The sequence below is a fragment of the Archocentrus centrarchus genome, chromosome 8, assembly GCF_007364275.1.
Source record: "Archocentrus centrarchus isolate MPI-CPG fArcCen1 chromosome 8, fArcCen1, whole genome shotgun sequence".
Taxonomy (NCBI): Eukaryota; Metazoa; Chordata; class Actinopteri; order Cichliformes; family Cichlidae; genus Archocentrus; species Archocentrus centrarchus.
Window position 1 is genome coordinate 25,886,545 of NC_044353.1, and position 19,755 is coordinate 25,906,299.

The window sequence follows — 19,755 nt, forward strand, 5'->3', positions numbered from 1 at the left end:
AAGGACTATCCATGGAGGTTATCATTTGGCAGGCAGGTCTGAGTGTGTGAGATGAAGAGAGGCTGCTCTCCCACACTCACAGACCAGAAAAAAAAAAAATGTATCCACCAAGCCTGAGAAGAGTTCCTCGAGCAGAAGGAACAGCCCCGCTCTCTGGAAATGGCTGGCAGCCTGGGATCTGGAGCTGTAACAGAGCAGACGAAAGCCTCCCAGCAGTGCAGTCTAGACTAGCACACCTGCTGTCCTTTCAAGCAGAACTAATTCCCATAATCTCAAAACAAACACCCAGTAAAACTTTTATAGCCACAGAAATCAACTTTTCTCCTGTTGCTTCTTCTGAAAAGTTTTAAAAGTCGTTTTTTTTTTTGTTACGTATTAAAAAGTGAGTTTTTACTCCTAAAACAAATTTGCACATGAAACAGAGAAACAGTTCTGTCAGATGTTTTCGCCTTAGCAAAGAGAGACAAATACCTGTTGTAAATGTGTTGCTCACAACTCTCATACTGTGAAAACAGTGCCATCTACTGCCTTCTTCCTGCATTACACAAAGGGACTAAAGGTGTGATGCTGTCTGCCCATCAGAGTATTGTACATTAATAATGAGTCAACATCATTAAAACAAGTGTCAAAATAAAGGTGGTCAACAGTGTAATTCGCGCAGTTTCACTGTTGCACCTTCTCAGTGGTATCAGTGGTTTTGCTTTTCATGTGTAGATGGCAGCCTATGTCGCGGCTTGCATCGCACAGTCTGATATCAACCTGAATAACAATCTCCTGTTTGTGTTTCCTGTTCTGTTCTCACTCCCCCACCCTTTCACTACATGTTTCTTCTGACACTTGTTCCTGTGGTGCAACCTCACCCACCCCGTCACCCCTTGTGAACCTGTGCTGCCCTGCACCTCCTGGCCTGCCCATCTACCGTACCTATAAACCTGCAGCAGTGAGCAACCTGTCCGTGTCCAGCCTCTTCAGCTTCCTTCTCCTCCTGTTCACCTGACTACAGAGATACACACAACCATCTGCTCCCTTTACCTTATCAACAACTTTCACATCCCCAATGTTTACTCTGAAATATGGTCTGACGCCCAGTCTGTGTGAGCGTGTGTGGGTGTGTGTGTGTGTGTGCAAGCATGCTTGTGCAGAAATGTTTGTGTGTAATACTAAGGGAAGGTGCTGCAGGGAACAGTACCAACCACAACCAATTTTAAGACTTTCATTTTTCATGATTTTCCCTTCGACCCCTGAAAACCTCATCTCTTTACATTCCTCCTCTACTCCCTCCTGTCTTCTGTGTCCCTGCTCTACCTGAAGGCCAAGGGGACCTACAGCACCAGTGGCAGTATTGAGCCATACCTCTCTGGTATCAAAACGGGCATTTTTTCAGGCCGAGCGGCCTCTCCTGCAGCAGCGTTTGTTCCTGGCCTGAGGAAGTACCCCCAGGAGGGGGCAATGCCTTCAATTACAGCCTCCTCAAGCCAAGCAAAGGCCCTCTTGGCAAGCCTGTCTGCTTCCGGCCTGAGCGCTGAGGCCTTGCTCCTTTCCTCCGCCCTTCGTCACCACCGCCTTCTACGTGAGCAGCGAGCCTCCTCTTTGCCCCTGCCCAGCAGCCAGTCCTCATCCCCTACTCCAACTGCTACCTCCTCTTCTTCATCTTCACCAAGCACTCCTACTCCATCCCTGTCTCCCTCCTCTCCCACCTCTTTTGGTTCCTTTGCCTTCTCCTCTGGAGTTTTCAAGCCCAGCAGGCGTAGCCTCGACAGCTCCAGCCTCAACAGGTGCAGGGATGGTGGCAGCCAGCCTGTGACAAAGGACCATTACCCTAGCAACTCTTAGTGACGACTGGGAGGAGGACGAGGACATTGGATATAGTTCTCACGCCATCACATCATGAACCATAAAGATGAACTAACTGCATTACAGAAAAATATTCTTTATATTCCCGTTCTTTTAAGACTTAATTTTTTTCTTTTGTTGTTTTTCCTTCTTTTTAATCCAATAGCACAGTGTAAATGGACTCACGGTTTTCTTCTTCACGGACAAGTTTCCTACTCCGATCTGGTTCCTTAGTTCCTCTGCAGTTCTCCCACAAAGTCATACTGCCACCTTCCCAGATAGAGTGCACAGGCCTCCCCTCCCACCAGCTACCTGCTATAAGCTGATGTGGTCTGGATGTAGTTGCTGACAATACCATTCTCACATACCCTCACTCAGTGGGTTGTTAGTGGCATAGTTAAAATATCTAGACTGTGACTCTGATCATATAAAAAATAGAGCTGCAGTAATCACCAAGTGAGTCTAGTAGTTGTGTGTGTTCAGGATAGTATTGTTTTGACTTAATCTGCATCACCTGACAGAATGTGATTCTGCTCAGAAGAGTTAAAAAAAAAAAAAAAAAAAGACCGAGGTTATGAATGAGGTTTCAAGCTGTTTAGTGTTAAAAGGGCATTTGTGGCTTTTCTTGCGTCGCCTGTTTTAAACTAAACTGGTGCTATATTTTCCCCTCTGTTTGTACAAGCTGTGAGCTTACACAATTGTTTCTCACTCTCCTGTCTCGACTTCATGTTGCATTTAAATCTACACATACAACCCTACAAATGAAAGGCTTGCATCAGCAATTAGGGGCAATTAAAGCGATCTTTAAGTGGAAAATTGGAAATCGCAACCTATTCACAGGAGTGCGCAGACAGCAGCACTCCTGAAATAGCACAATTCTTTTTTTTAAAGAAACAACAAAGAGGCACAGTTACACAAACGGAAGGGGAAAGTGCAAACGATGAATTGTATACAAATGTTGCGTTTCATATGTGTGTACTAGCTAGTTAATTATGACAATCAGGATGTTTCCACAGTAGCATCTTACAGGTTGGCATTTACAGCGCCTGACATCACAACCCATCCCAAAGACTCAAGCGCACACGCTGACGAGCAACACACAAAACACATGCACTTGACAAAAACAATCTGTACAGCACAGACGCGACTATTTTGGTTTTCTTTCAGTCAGCTTCATGTGATGACTCATGCTAAGTCACATCTGTTGCACCAGTTATAAAGAGCACTCTGGTAAAATATGCCGTATTCACCGGAACTTGATCTCCCCTTACAGATCTACAGACGGATGGATGCTTTCTTTTGAGCTACTTTTGAAGTTCCAATCAATTCAAAGTTTAGACCTTATTGTAAAATATACAGTAAGGCCTAAACAAGACAAAATTAGATTTTACTGAAGTGAGCTGATGACCCATAACGCCTCCAACTGAGTCTGAAATTATCAATGGCGTGCGAGGAGAATATAAAAATGTAAATCAAGCACAGTTGCCCCTCAAACAAAAAAAAAAATCCCAACTTTTCATTTTAACCTCGTAATTCCAGTTAATTATGACAAGCACAAAGGTCAAAGCGTTACCCTCATATTTGATATGCTGCACATCAGATTATAAGCATTGCTTTGGTTGGGTTACCTGCATTTTGAAGCAGGTAACATTTTAGTGTTTCTCAATGACAGAAGCTCAAGTTAGGATTATTTTCAAGCACATCAAAGGCCCGTCGGTGTAAACCCTGCACAAGAAACCTTTTGGAAGCTGCCTGTCCTGTGTGTTTGCCTCAAGGCAGCCTGCTGGGGAGGTGAAGTAGTTGAATGGACCGTAACCGACAAAGTGATTCTTCTCAGTAGTTCTCCAGCATGACTGTGTGAAATCGATGCTTTGTGGCATTGAGGTTTAAAACATGTGAAAAGGGGCTCATGTCAAAGAGTAGGCAGCTTTAGGAGAGGGGATTAGTTTGGGGACATGTGTTTGAAGGATACTTTAATAAGGCCGGCTTTGACTCGTCCCGTCTCTATTGAGAGTGCTTGTGATATAAAAGACCCAAAGAGATGAGAGGAAGGGTCTGACAGCTAGAGGGCACTTCTTCCCCTTGCCCATTTAACTTTGCCTTGTCTTTGGCGTGGAGCATCTCTAAGAATAAAAAGTGCTCAGCTGAGGTTATCCAATAGCAAAGTGTGATGAGCCTCAATTATGAACAATATGTGCAATATGTAATTAGCACTCTTGCAATTTTACCAAGGCAGTGCTCTTTGCCTTTGACATACTCCTGCCTGCTTCTCTACAAGGACCTGTAACCATGTTTTTCCCCAGTGCCTCTAAGACGTTGCTCCTGCCAGAATCCCCCAAATGATCTTGTATTACAGAAGTAGATCAGCAGCAATGACAGAATAACACTTTTACCCAAAGAAGAAGCTGTGAGAACTGGCTCGTTTCCTTTTTTTCGCAGATAAAAGAAAACAGTACTTGAAATGCACTGTGTCAGGTTGCAGCGGTGGCATTTGACTAAACACTCCCCAGCTCTAACAGTGTGCGCAACTGCAAGCTCACAGCACAGCAAATTAAGTCTCACCCCTGGGTGCTCTGTAGCTCTGCCAGGCAGGTTCAAGCCCTGGGTTTCATATTGAGTGAAGTCAAATGAAAGAAATTCACTTACTCATGCTGTTCAACACTCAAATCCATAACTCTCCAAGTTAAATTTGCTGCATTTGCGTCTGGTGAGCGCTGGGGAGGAAGTATGCACGCTTGGCTGCATTTCCCCAACTAAAGTCTGAGATGAAACCCTCCAAGAATTGCGTGACAGTGCTCTCTGGACTTTTTTTTTTTTTTTTCTCAAGACAAGTGTTAGTGCGCTGTGATTTCAACATGGCTGGAGGTTAAAAGGACATGTTGAAAAAACTCACAGTAGATGCCTCTGGCAATCAGAAAAACTCATGCAAACTTGAAGTGAAACACAGAAGAAATATACATATATAAATATATCTAAGTGAGAAGTTTGTGTATGATATTATAACTAGTGAAGAAAATGTGATATATATATATATATATATATATATATATATATATATATATATATATATATATATATATATATATATATATATATATATATATATAGACCTAGATTAAATTATATACTGTAAAATGTCATCATCTCTTCTGTTTTATATATTAGTGACCATTTTGTACAGATTTCTTTTTTTAATTCATTGAGAGATATTGCATTTCACACTAAGATTATTTATTCATATGCAGAACATTTTTATATTTGTTTAAAATATCTTTATAGATAAGAGTTAGCCTCTGTAATATACACTGATTTTTCTTTACAGACACCAAGTTAGATTTTATGTAATTTTAATTAAAAAAAAAAAAAAAAAAGCTTTTCCCTGAAAATGCTCGTCCAGCTCTTGTACACCTTTGCCTCTTCATGTGAAAGGTCACTTTAAGGTATAAGAGGCTGGACCAGTGCCTGTGTGTAGGGGCTTATTTTGCTACTGTTGTTTTATTTGGGGAAGGGTAATTTTTTTTCTCTAACTGTGATCTGTTTTGTTTTGGGGTTTTTTTTTTTAGGTTTCTCCCTAATCTGTGTTGACATTTGCGTTGGTTTTAATGATATTGGAGATGGTCAGAAAAGGGTGTTGTAGTTATTGTGAGTGTATGGGCCCGAAAGCATCATATGAGGCCTTGCTGCTTTGAAAAAAGAAGGAAATTACTTGGCTTTAATTTATCTCTGTGTCATGTTTGCCTGTGACCAGGGACGGCAGGAATGTGGATGCTCAGTGCAGAAAGATTCAGACGCGACGTGGAGGCTCGTTTTGTTGCTTATATTGTTCTGCTCGTTGCACTGAGTGGCTTTACGTAGCAGTTATGCTAAACTAGAAATGTAAAAACTGCAAAGTTGGATTAATAAGGGAATTATGTGGAGTTTTATGAATTTAAAATTGTATCTTTTCTTTTGCCATTGTATCTTTTCTTTTTATATAATGAGCCTACATTCTATAGTATGTATATGAGATTTTTACATGAATGTGTGGATGTTCAAAATTCTTGGCATCAAAAGAAAAACAAAAATGACTTGTAAATAGGCCAAGTCATTCCTAGCAAGTTCAACAAATTGTTATGTCCAAAAGATGTTTTAATAATACAACTATGATGATGGGTACAAAGGTATATACAAAACAATGCATGTATAGTCTCAAGCAATCGCACGGTGATTTAAAAAAAAATAAAATGTTGTCTACATGTTTTCTCAAAAATGTGAGAATAAAGCAGAGAAGGGTTCTATGTTATAGGTTTACAAACATGAAGAATGAGACATTATTTTGGTATGTGTGACACAGGCATGTTCAGTCTTATTGTGACGTTACGTGACAATGATGATAGTGGCTGAGAGTGTTGAAGGAGTCAAGAACGCTTGAACGCACCCCAACCAGAGAAGCCACCAGTGATGGTGTCCTCTTTCCACAGAGTAACTCTCCCATTTGTAGAGTAGTGTGATATAAGAACAAAAATAATACAGAAAATAGATCTATGATATAATGATATATAAATTTAAAAGCCTACTGATACTGGAGATACTAATTTATCAGTGTGGATGCCATGATATTCTGTGAGAAATGTGTGTGTTTTTCCTGTGAGAAGACAGCAGGCAGTTGAACCTGCCTTCTTTTGTACATAAGTTGCTGTGATTGTGTGTCAAATAAAGTGCAGCTCTCTTGTACAGTCGCAGTGTCTGATCTTGCTTTATACTGACTTGTCAGCAAATTATTATGAAAGGAAAGCTGGGAGAGAGAGCCGGGGGAAGACGTGGCCCGGGGGCGGGTTCAAACCTCTGCAGTAGCCCTGTGGCATATGGGTTGGCTGCCCAATCCAGTGACCTAAATCAAATATTGCATAATGTGACAGATCATGTAATCATAAACTTCTGAGACTACAGTCATAGTGGTTACAAGTTGGTTTATTTTAAAGTCATGTGTTTTTATCTCATGTGTAACAGTGTTAAAAATTAATACAACGTCATTAGAAACAAATCGTTACATTTCTGTTGGATTTCAATTACATTTCATGGACTGTTTATTATTAAAAAAGTTCCAACTTTATATTTACAGAGTAACTTGACACGAATATATTGTTCATACACACTGTGAGATGGCTATACTGTCTGATAAAACTGTATATACAGACTATTTAAAACTTATCTTCTTCATGTATTTCAATGACTGACTGCGGTCACATTTGAAAAAAAAAATGAAGAAAAAAAAAAACTTGAACCAAAGGTGGCTTAAGTGTCCTGACGCTGTGCTGGCCGACGACCATCTGCCCGCCTGTACGGCGAGTTCCTCAAATCTGAGGGGAAACAAAAGGCAGGCGAGCTGACATGAAGGTGGGATTTTTTTTTTACTTCATTTAAACATCAAATATTGCAGCATGAAAACTAAAAATGTAGCCTTGTTTTCCAAGCAAAAAGCATCACGTTACTGCACCTGTGATGATGTCCTCCAGCGCGCCGTCCTTGCCCTCGCGTACTGGTGGTTTCACCTGCCTCTTCTTCAGCTCTGCTATCAGGTCCATCTGAGGCATCTTAGGCATCATAGGGCCCTTAAGAAATCCAAAGTTAAAAGTATATATTGAAGTAGATTTCTCAATGACTGTCATGTATGCTTAAAAAAAATGACTGATTGATTAGAAGTCTGTACAGTTTCTTACTTTTTGTGATCCAGCCCTGTTTGGAGATGGTGACTCTTTTACCTCACGCATCTCACTCTCCATTTTCTTTTTCTGTTCAAGCTCTTGCTGTGCTGTCTGCATTCAGTCAAGAGGAAAAAAAACAATTAAGATGCAGTGGATGAGTTAATGATGGATAAAAACCAGAAACCTCCAACAGAAACTCACTTTATAGGCCTTCAAGAAGCGACCAAACATGGGAAAAAACATCGAGGGCTGCGTGGTTTTGGGATTCTCTCCGAAATACTCCACTACAAAGCCGTAAGCCTCCTGCACACAGAACAGCAGACGGATGTGTTTAAGAATGTGATGAGACATTTTTTTTTTTTAAGATTTGTGAGCTTGATAAAAATTACAGGCTAACCTGCGCTGTCTTGCTGTCTTTGATTAAAGTGTCCAGCTGCTCGCTGTTTGTTTTGATGAATTCCTTCAACACGGGGCTGTCGTCCTGCACCAGAAACTCCTTCTTGGTCATCTCCATTCCTCGCTCTAGTGAGCGGATATCCTGAAGAATGCCGTCCAGGGAGACTGGCAAAGAAACAGAAGTGAGTTTAAACTTCCTCTCAAATTAGATAGAAGGTTGATTGGTCAGCCTGAGCGTGTGTATGTACCAAGGGCTGCCTTGTCTACAAAGTGTAGCTCGGTGTGGAAGTTGACCAGGTCTGGGTATTTTTCCTGGATAATATTGGTGATGAAGTGAAGTAGCGTCTGTGAGCGGTCAGTGGATTTGGTCTCCAAAAGCTGAAATATAAAGACAGCCATGAAGTTCATTTAATTTCTTTGAATTGAAAGACAAATTTAAAAAAAACAAAAGCTACTTACAAGATCCAGACTCTGCAGTCTGAAACCACAGGCTGCACCTCTTTTACTGCTGTTCATGTAGTTACCGAACGCGAGAACAATCTGAAAGGAAACAAAATGGGTTCAGAGAACAAAAATCTTACGATTAGATGCCTCCCAAGCACTCATACTCTGTTTTACTTACTTCTAGGATCTTTTTTAATTTGTCTGAAGACTTGAGGGACATGGATGCAGCAATGATGGAGTTCAGTTGCTGTGGATGAAGTTAAAAAGAAAATAATCAGTATGTGTTTATAATCCCTTTCAGCCCAAGTTACAAAACATTTAAGAGACTGACCGGCTGCAGCCGTTTGACCGTGTCTGGGAAATTGCCCATGAAAGTCAGAGTGTTTATTCGCTGGTTCAGACGAGGAATCTTCCCAAAGCGTAAAATAAATTGGTCTTCGTCAGTCAGCTCATCCAGTGGACGGCCGTCTTTCTCATAGTTTTTAAGTAGCTTCATCTCGAAGTCTGATGGTATGAATGGTTCAAGCAATTCCAGGAAGTCTATGGACAAAGACTGCTGGTCATACCTGTACAAACGAGGGTTAGGATTAGTGTGCGCCGTGTGAGCGGTAGGGTGAAGGAAGAAACAGGATGAGTCAATGTGAGGAAAACATCTCACGAAGGTCCGTAATGCAAAAAGAAGCACATACGTTTCTATGGCAGTGCAGATTTTGGCCGGGCTCATTCCCCCCTTGCGTAGAGTGATTGCCAGATTTTTGGCTTTATTGGCATCAATCAAGGATGTCTTGGTGGGCGCTTTATTAGCAGTCTTCTTCTTAATCTTGGACAGGTCGGCTGAGTTACCCTGGGCCCTGGTTTTGAACTGTTCCTCAAACATTTCCATATTCAACTCCTGATGTAAACAAAAAACAAAAAAAAAAAACAGGGAGGGGGGGGGGTTACTTTGAGCGTGCTCACATTCAAATTTCAGATTTCTTTCAGGATATAATTTCTGCTGTTTGTAAGAAATATAGGATGTATGTTCTTACCCCCAAGATTTGCTCATCATCTAGCTCATTGAAGACTGTGCCTGTCACCTGGTTTGGTTTTAATGCCTGCCAGTTTAACAAAGGCATCCTGAACTTGGTCTGAATAGGTTTTCTGCTCTTAATCCCTGAGGAAAAACAAGAGGAATGGTAAACATATGTGACTGTTACTCTTCCATTGCTACCAACCCATGACAGCTCGCAGCACTCTTTTGATATCTGTTATCCTTCTCACCAGTATCTGTAGCTGGTGCTCCAGGGGGTGGTGGTGGTCCACCACCAGGAGGAGGAGGTGGGGGTGGGGGGCCAGCTCCAGGGGGAGGAGGAGGAGGTGGGGGACCAGCACCAGGGGGAGGAGGGGGAGGTGGTGGACATACTCCAGGAGGAGGCGGAGGAGGAGGTGGTGGTGGAGCAGGACCTCCTGGGAGAGATGGAGGTGGTGGAGGTGGTGGAGGCGGAGGAGGCGGAGAGACAGTGTGCTCTGAGCCACCTGGAGGGGGCGGTGGTGGTATAGGGGCAGAGGAAGGGAGGCTGGATTGTAAGGAGGTAGAATCGACAGCGTCTGGAGCGCTAGGTTGGGTCGCTGGGGCTGAGCTTTGAACGTATTCAACAACTGTGACAGGCACAACCTGGATGTCCAGATTTCCTGAAGCAGTGCGTCCCAGTCGGATTAGCCCCTGGTCCTGCAGCTCCTGGATCTTCTGTTCTAGCTCTGAAGGTGCCTGAGGGCCAGCGACACCCAGCCTCTCCCTGTCCTTCTCTCTCTCCCTGTCCAGCTCACGTTCTCTTTCTCTCTGCTGCAAAGTGCTAACCTGGGAACACGACTCTCGCAGGCTTTCCTATAAGACACAAATGCACAGAGTTAGGTTGTAACAGATTGGAATGACATAATCCAGGTGCTAAATAAATTTAAAAAAATGGTCAAGGTTTACTTGAATTATTTTGGATTAAATCTTTAAAATATGGTGACAAAAAGTTAAACAAAATATAGATTACAATATGGTTTTATGTCAGTATTTCCATTTGACTTATTCTGAATGCAAAGCCAATGTTGAGCATTAGTTTTGCCAGTCATAAGTCAAAGTAGTGTGCAAAATAAAGTATCAGCCATGTGCTGGCAAAAAAAATGTAGTGTTTCACAATTCCAACAAGTCCAAGACAACTCGTATTAACATTCCCGGGATTATGTTGCTATGTTGGCAAAAAGTTCAAGGTAATTTAGACATCTATTCAAAAAGTGCTTATATTTCTTTTACTTTTTATATCACTGGCATGCTTTTCACCTCATTTAAACAAATCTGTGTGATGATTACATGTGTCCCCCTGGCAAACTCATTAAACTCCGGACAAGCCTGAAGGCAGCACTTACTTTGAGCAGCTCACCCTCCTTGGTGGCCTGCATGAGCTGAGTCTCTAGTTCAGATATTCTCTCTGCCGTCTGACTCTCAATCTCCTGAAGCCGTGAATTCAGCTGCAACACCACACAGACAACACTGCTTCAGTATCATTTTACACAGACACATTAAACTCTGTTTACTGACTCAGATTCTTCTCTTTTTTTTTTTCTTTTCTTTTTTGATGCTGACCTGAACGTTGTGTTCGTGTAATTCGTCCACATGCTCCAGCACCCCTCCTCGATGCTCAGCATCTTCCAGCAGAGCTCCTACGTCTAACACATTGTCCAAGTAGGCCTGGATCTGGACCTGCAGCTTCTCGCTCTCTGTTAGCTTTAGAGTCTACACAAACATACACAATATTAGCACATCACTTACAAAAGTATCATATAGAACATTTTTACTGCATGTTTGATAAAGTGATACTTAAAATACATGATATAAACAATAGTACTATATGAGAATGAAGCATAAGGGCTTAAGATAAGATTTAATCTTGATGGTGGAAGACAGAATTGCAACATGACATTTATTTTAATATTGAATATCTGGATACGGCCAGTTGTTTTAAACTTATCAGCAAATTTAAAGTGATGCATTTCAATATTTTCCTTTCTCACTATAGGTTTTACAACCTTAACAAAAATCAACTAATGCTATCAATAAAATGCAAAGAAACCCCTTATGAGTTCTCTGTCCAACCCAAACATACATAGAAGTTTTAAAAATTGATCTGCTGCATACTTTAATTAATACCAGTTTGTACCACAAGATGGTGTAGCAAGTCAGTGTCGCCTCCAGGCACAACACAAAAGGATGCGGAAATGCCAGCAAAGAGGCTGATGTGGAAGGGGACAGACATTCTATTGAACTATAGATCAGACAATAATTTGTGCATCTAGAGGGACCCTTATCATCACCAACATGAAGTTCCAGAAGGAAACCGTGCTCGGTTGCAAAGAAAATAAATGATAAAATAATAGTAGACATCTGAGTAGATTCCCACCATTGGGGACAGCTCTTGGAGCGTAAAGGAATAAATAAATGGTCTTGCTGAGTAAGATGCTGAACTGGCAATGCTTCTTCTCGTTTAATAAGATTATAGCAGTGTTAATATTTACCATGTAGTGTAAATAGACAGTGCATGGTGTCTGTCACAAAAGCTGTTAATATACTGCTCAGCAGGCGTCAGTCTACAATAATATAATCACTGTATATTATTAGTACTTAAGTAGTATCTGATCTGTTAACTGGGTGACCATCTATGCTTCCTGTACGTAGGGCCAACACAGAGAAACAATTATTCACTCACACATCCATACCTATGGCCAATTTAGAGTCACCCCTTATCCTAAGAAGCATTTATTTGGACTGTAGGACAGCAAACACTGCAGAAAGGCTCCAGCTGACCAAAAACCCAGAACCTTCTTCCTGTAAGGCAACTGTGCTAAACATTGCACCGCTGCAGTATCAGACCAGGTGCTGCATTTTATTGTTTCTTAAAAGTTCAGATAAAAGACTTTCCTCTGGTTTTGACATTTTAAGTTACGCATCTCAAATTCTAACCACAATAACTACTTTTAAATCTGCAAAATAGGAGATGTTTTTTTGGCCCCATGAAATCACATTTTAAACTGTCGTGATGCATGCTCAATAATCCAGGTAAGGAGATCCCAGAAAGGTGAATCTGTTCATCTGGGCGTAGCACATTTTAAGTTGATGAGACAAATTTAGATACAATGTCACAAGATTTTGCTATTAGCTGTAATTTTTATGGTCATATGAGGGGCTTGTATTTTTTTTTTTTAATATATATATATATATATACATACCTCTAGATACTTGTCTAATCCAAGGTGAGTGAACTCATATTGTAGATGGACACGGAAGTTCATGTTCTCCACTGAATGGACCACAATGTTTATGAACTGCATGCAGGCAACCTTTGGACAAACATAATGAGAGTTGTGTCTCGGTCTCATACTCTCTCTCTCTCGGTGCAACTGAGTCTGGTGGTCTGGGTATTAAATTTGTGGTGCCTACCATGAAGTCAATGTTGTTGTCATCATGGACAAAGTACTCCATCAGCTTCTCAAAGCGGTTCTTTTCTTTGCTCACCTGAAAAAATATAAACTTTTTATATATGTATTTTATTGGAGCATAAAATTGTTAGATATTCCATGTATTTGCCCACCTCAGTGAACATGCATACAGAGGGTATGTTCTGCATCTAGTTTAGTCTTGCACATAATTGTGCATGACTACTAGACATGCTAAAATTGCGGCCATAGTGCGTATGAGCTGTAGACTGTTACATGATGAGTAATGAAAGAGGGGAAGTCTGAATAATTTGATGCCTATACAGTCAAAGTCAAATGATGCCATCAAAATGTAATGAAACTGCCAAAAAAAAAAAAAGTCACCTCTTTAAAGTTGTCAAAAGCAGAGAGGATGATGTCATGTCCTCCTCGGACGAGACACACGGCCGCCAGCAGCTCCAAAACAAGAGCTTTGGTCCTGTCACGGCAGAGGAGGAGGTGTAAGATATGGATACAGACAGATAGCACACACTTTGTCTCACAGGCAAACGCGCTCACCTGGGATTCCTGCTGTTGAGACTGAGGGTGATCTCATTCACGCAGCGTGGGTGAGTCATCACCAAATTAAAACCGGACTGAAAGCAGAGAGAGGATATATAAACAGCTGTTCTCTCTGGAGCAAATGTGATAAAAAGGTGCCAGAAATTTGTTTGGGCCTCAGAGAAACAACAGAGAAAAAAAAAAAGAAAAAAAAGAACTGGGTTTTTGGCAACCCAGAAAACATTTCGCATATGGTGACGATCCATTTTAAAGACAGCGTATGAGTTAAGGGGCTTAATTAGACTTGTGTGTTAAAGCTTCACCTGGTAGTTCATGATGGCTCGCAGGCACATTATGCACACATGTACGTCATCTCTCTGGTTGTTGAGGTGGGACTTCCTGTGTATTTTGCTTCCCAGAGTGGAGCTTATTCTGTGAAGTGATAACAAGTGTGTGGGAAAAAATGTTTAAGAGAAGAGAAGCTCCTGATTCCACCCGATGGAACAATAATGAATGATAAAACTACTAACAAACAATGAGAAGCCACAGCGAGAGGGTGTAAATGAATGAGACAATGAGAAAAGGGTATTTTTGTGATTGTCTGTTTCAAGAAGAAGCTGTGTTGCAGCTGAAAGGCTATGAAATTAAACTGGCAGCAATGCCTATTTATACAATTAATGGTAACACCATATTGATCAAGTTGCTAAACCTACTGCACTGTTTCATATTTTAGGTCAAATCTAAAGTGGAAATCAAATCATTTAGAGTTTTATGTGAGTTTTTTTCTCTCACCGGAGCCACAAATTTAATCAAATTGTACCCTAAATATATAAAAATCAGCAGCGTTCAAAAGGAAAGAAATAGGGTGAAGTCTGGCACCATTCTCACAGCAGTGAAAGCGTCTGTGGTGCTTAAACGTACCACAGAAGTTCTAAGAGTCTTCACACCGCTTCTGCTTTGTTCTATTAGTGTCAGTTCTATTTTCTGACACTGTACTTTAGAGTTCATTCTTAATTCATAGTCATGTGAACTGGAGAACATCTCTGAATCCATAATGCTGTTTCTTAAAGCTACTGTAGCTCAGTGACCTTTCAAGTCTAGAGTTTCTTACCTTACAGTCAGTGCACGGGCAGCTCTGCTCATACCATGTGACTGATGGCTGCTGGAGCTCTTGGTCAAGTCTTCCATTGACCGTTCTGCTGATTTTCCTTTGTCTGACAGGATGCCACCATTTTCCACACTCTCGACCTCAAACCTAAAGAGTGCAAAGATTTAAAAAAAAAATCTTTTTTTTTAACATAATCTATAATAACATAATTTAAGTGTAGAAATAGAATCTGATTCTAAGATAGTTTTCATGTCCTGCTAATACTCACGAGCTGTCACTTTGTGCATAGGACAGGTATTCCACCAGGACATCCAGACCTTTGTTCTGTTCATTAAGAAACTCCTGCGCCCATCTTCAGAAAGAAAAGTAAAGCATAAGGAGTAAACACGCTGATTAATATTTTGTCATATATGATAGATTCTCTGCCCTGATGGGATTTAGATCTAGGCAATTTTTTTTCCATATGCAATCTTACATGGAAGTGGATTTTTGACAACAACTTGCACTATGAAGAAAATAAATTTATTTAAAAAAAAAGCAAATAAGTCCAAGGGCTAAAAAAAATACAGATTTCTGCCACTGGTTTCACAGCCTTTATACCTATATACAGACTTAACTTTGCTTACAAGAAAATAATGTTTCTATGAATAGTTATAAACTATATATAAGTGTAGTTCTCAAAAAATGGGGTAGGCGCTGCTGGTGCGGTGAAGAGCTGCTGCAGCAGGGGCGCTGACCACCAGGTAAAAAATATCAAGTGAAACTACAGCATATAAAAGTTTGTTTGACTTCTGATGGGGGGCATGCTATAAAAATTGGGCTCTATGTGAGAAAACACACTTTTGGCACACCAAAAACCAAAATAAAACACATTAAACAGTAATAAATCAAACACAGCCTCTTCAAACTTAACACGCTCACCCAATGTGATTGGTGCGAAGGGATATCTCCAAATTTTTAAGGACCTGGGTGGCATCTTGGATCTTTTTCTTTAACTAAAGAAGCAGAAGAGGTTACAGTCACTGATACAGGCATGAGGATGTGATAAATATAAATGAAAAGAAATGCTTTTTCTTTTTTTTTTTCTGCATACCCTACGAGACACCCCTCCTTGATCCTGGTAGAAGCTTTTGATCTTAGTCAGGTAAGTAGATGGGGGGCTCTTCACCTGGAAACGCTCCTGTTGAAGTAGAATTAATTTAAGCAGCAATCCCAAATAGCGACTGATTCAGATGCGCATATACCGGCAGCCTGCATTTGAAGTTATTCTTGCCTGTGCTAGTAAATACAACAAGCACAAACCGCTCTCTGTTTCCATGCCGACGCCTCTATCAGTTGTCACCACCGAAACTAAGTTGCAAGGTTTTCATACTGCACCCACCGCTTTAGATTCTCCCCCGTTTGGGTATTTGTGCACTTTGTATCAACTCTGCCCCCAGCGGAGCAATAATCTGGTCCAGTCTGATGACATGTGTTGACGTTTAATTGCAAAACCAACGCATAATAAATAAATAAAAGTTCTCACCTGATCGCAGACTAATTCCCACTTCTTTTCATTGTCGTATTGACTCAAGAGCTCCAGCTTATCTGGAGGCAAGTTCATGCAGCTCTGAAAGAAGAAAGACAGAGGATATTTGAACCTCAAGACATAACAGAATTTAGAGTTTAGGTGAAACATAATTGGGGTAAAAAAAGAAAACCACGCCATCGCCACTGTCATTTGCGTCATTTGGCACACAAATATTACTCTATATGCTGTAATGTTTTTCAGGTTTCCTGCTTATGCAACAATATGCAAAACAACAATACCTCAGATGAACTTTAAGTATAAAGCTGAAGAGTGGTGACTGGTAGCAGGTGACTCAGTGTTTACATAGATACATGGATGGTTGCCAGTAGGAACCAATATGCTAAGCATCCTCAGCATGTACTCATATCTTCAACAACAACTTTATTTACTTTTTAAATAATATGACCCACATTCAGACATTGCCCGGTGAGTCTGTTTCAGCTTTATTAAAACATCTTTTTCCATCATAAACTGCACATAATATTTGTAATTTTCTGAATTTTGTGATGAACGTCATCCACAGCAAAAAAAAAAAAAGCCTCCACCTCCACGTTTTCAGTGTAGGTTGAATTTTGAGTTGACGTATTAGAGTCCAACAAGGGACCGTTTCAGACTGAGTTATCAAACCTACAGGGACGTATAAAGGTTATTTCCCTATTCACAGAAACTGAATGAGAAGAGGTACATTTTTTTTTTTTTAAAGGCCAAGTCAAAAGGAGAAGGGCACTTAAAGGAAAAGGGCTTCACTCACAAAATTTACTTGCTTTCTTTGATCACTGATCCACTGTAATTATTTATGTTTTGCTTTAAGATATGTCTTTTCACATTCCTCCCTCATATTACTGCAGCTGGTGCCACCTCTTATGCAGCTTGAATCATGGTGATGATTTATGGACAAATTTAATAATTTCTGTTAATGTTGGGTGTGGCTTTTGAATCTACTTTTGTGTACACTTAAGCAGCGGTTTGACGTCTCCTTTTTTAAAAAAAAAAAAGAAAAAAAGGGAGGAGCGAAAACGGAAATGGTCTGATGCTACGGTGCTCGAGGAGATGTAGCGCCTTCCTTGGTTGCTGTAAGGGAGAGGTCTTACTGTGGTTTTGTGGTACTTGCCAAAAAAAAAAAAAAAAGAAATGTTGTCATGTGAGTACCTCACATTATTAGGTGAATAACTTCTGATTAAGCCACTCAAAAAAAACAAAGTACTCACATTTTTCAGCAATGTTGGAAAGAAAAGAAGGTTCACTTCTCATTTCCTTGAGGGTGATGTCAACAGTAAAACCTCTATTCTGAGGTTTGAAAAGTGAGATCTCACTGAATTTGTCATTAGCAGCACTTCACTGAAGGAGGAAGACGGAAGACGCCTGAGAGGGTGTTGCCATTTTCCGGAGAGCACAATGCGTTGTGCAGCTATTGATAAATTGTTAACCCTGAAGCTAAAAAACATGATCTTGAATGACATAATGATGTTTCCATTCAAGGTTTGTCTCCTTGTGTGAAGCAGATATGGCGTAAATTTTGATATTTAGCATTCATGCTTTTTGTAAATGTATGGCGTGTTATTCCTAAAGAACATTTCAGTCATTTTTGACAAAAGATGGATAGTTTTGATTGGAATAGTTTTATGTTTGATTTCTTTTCAGTAAGTGTTTATTTTTTAGTTACAAAAACTGCTTTTTTCCCTCCACCTTATGTAAAAACACCCAATCATTCATTTTAACATCTGCATCCATAAGTAAACCTGTGCTAAACATTTTCTTGCCTGCTATTGTTGTTCTGCACATGTGGATGCTGCATCACAGGTTTAAGTCAACACATTTAAACTAACAAAGCCTCTTTTTTTTTTAATTCTAGTATATAAGTGAAACTTGGACAAGCTTATGCAGTGCTTTGGTAAGTATACTGCCCAGCCACAACTTTAAAAGCAATGACAGCACTGAATAATGCTGATGTTTTGCTGGGGAAGCCTTGGTTTTCTAACATTTCCATGTCAAAGTACCATCCCAAATATTGTCACATAATAGTATGAATAAAGGCAGCCACCTCACTCTGCAGAATAAGCCTGTCCCATGGAGGCCGCACCCTACAACCCACAAGTCTCAAAGGATTTGATGCTAACATCCAGGTGTTCAGCACCACGGGACAGCTCAGAGTTTGTTTTGGTGGATTCAAGGGGAGCTGCTCAATAATAGGCTGGTGGGTTTAACTGGTGCAGATGATAAGTGCATTTAGACACTACATGGTGTGCATCATCCACAAAAAGGAAAACTTGAATTCTTCATGTTTTTTTTTCCTAGATGTGTCAGAATCACATGGCAGTTTATAATAATGTGTCTTTGCTTCACTTTTAGAGATTTTTTATATTCCATTAACATGATTAAAGGAAAGAAATCAGATTATGACTTTAGTGATTTTTTTTTAAATTAAAAAAGACATTTTGTTCACTATAGAAAAAAAAAAAAAGAAAGGAAGAAAGGAGAAGAACCCAGGATAAAGAGAGTCCACAGACTGCTAAGTAACATGTCTTATGCGTAATGTAAGATTATTAAGAACTTCAGTTGTTGTGAGACTGTTGAAAGAATGGTGAAACAGTTAGTGCTTTCCGGTCTTATGGCCTCAGTCATGTAAACGCATTGCTCAACTTCCCATTTCGGCCTGCTGTTCATGCATGCATTTATCACCCAGTTTCGGGCTCGAAATATTCTAATCAAACCTTGAAGAATTGCTGGTAAATTGTTGATAGCATTGTCATTTTTTGACAATTAATTTGATATCTTAAATAATTGATTATGTTTGTAAAAATATAACTAGACAAAATGACAAGCTATTAGGCCCTCCAATAGATTGCGGGTTTTCTAAGGTTTAGCTCTATTTTCCCACTTGACAAATGGCTTTATATTAAACTGTAAAAGGAAAACCTCCATATTTTAACAAGTTCAAATTACAGCTGATTTGACATGTGTTTCTGTAATCTTCTTAATCATGTTTACCAGCGTAATCTCCCATACCGCTACAACAAAATCTTGTGCAAAGTCGTCATGCTTTCATGTGCAGTAAGGCTGTGTGCCATGTCCTGTGATACTCACCAGAACCGCATTGAAGCGCTCCTCCAGCTCCTTCTCTGGGGGCATGGGAAGTTTGGGTTGAGGTGGCTGCTTTTTTTGCAAGGCCGGTGCAGGGTCACTCATTGTTGAAGCTGTACCGACTGAGTTCCTCGCCTCTCGACCTTCAGCCGGTTCATGCTCCAAGCCCCCACCAGCTGCATTCCCCATCACTAATCTCCACAAGTAATCCAGGAGGACAGCTTTACACAAACTCTTTCTTCCAGGAAATCAGTGTATCCCAAAGCACAGTAACAAAAGGTGGTCACTCTGAATAAAAAGCGCAAAAAGGGCCCAAATCAAATCAAGTCCTGGGCCTCCAGGGGGATGAACATCAAGTCTCTGGTTTACAAAATCCACCTCAGTCTCGAGGACAGGGTGGGCGATAAAAAAAGAAAGTTTGGCCTCATGGCCCCCTTCTCCTTAAGTTGTCTTCAAGTTCCTTCAAGAAAGCAGTGAGAACCTTTGTTAGGGCCTGTTAGAACTCAAAGAAAAGGTCCACCCACGCCTCACTCACTATTGTCTACATTAGTTGACCAAGAAGTCCTCTGATAAGTTTAGTACAGATGCCTGTGTGAGAGAGGAAGGCGAAGGGGAGTGTGACACAGTCAGAAACCACAGAA

At 40.5% G+C, this 19,755-nt stretch overlaps 2 protein-coding genes across 2 annotated transcripts in view; one reads left to right on the top strand and one right to left on the bottom strand.

The window, feature by feature from the left end:
- Nucleotides 1-4,833, top strand: part of srcin1a (SRC kinase signaling inhibitor 1a) — an 83,002-nt gene extending 78,169 nt beyond the window's left edge. Inside the window, exon 22 of the mRNA XM_030735303.1 lies at nt 2,000-4,833. Coding sequence (XP_030591163.1) covers nt 2,000-2,182 — 183 coding nt within the window. The 3' untranslated portion in view covers nt 2,183-4,833. The remainder of the gene's footprint in view (nt 1-1,999) is intronic.
- Nucleotides 4,834-6,347: 1,514 nt separating this feature from the next.
- On the bottom strand, nt 6,348-19,719 carry fmnl1a (formin-like 1a). Its single transcript, XM_030736161.1, has 25 exons — nt 19,118-19,719; nt 15,989-16,072; nt 15,557-15,643; nt 15,385-15,458; nt 14,732-14,815; nt 14,467-14,610; nt 13,679-13,787; nt 13,374-13,450; nt 13,200-13,293; nt 12,820-12,894; nt 12,609-12,719; nt 10,969-11,118; nt 10,752-10,853; nt 9,618-10,221; nt 9,386-9,510; nt 9,047-9,249; nt 8,689-8,923; nt 8,536-8,604; nt 8,373-8,453; nt 8,162-8,291; nt 7,915-8,078; nt 7,719-7,820; nt 7,533-7,628; nt 7,310-7,424; nt 6,348-7,172 (listed from the first exon to the last, which is right to left on the bottom strand). Exons 1-25 carry the CDS (start codon nt 19,301-19,303, stop codon nt 7,108-7,110), a joined length of 3,366 nt encoding a protein of 1,121 aa, XP_030592021.1. The 5' UTR covers nt 19,304-19,719; the 3' UTR covers nt 6,348-7,107.
- Nucleotides 19,720-19,755: the final 36 nt, after the last annotated feature.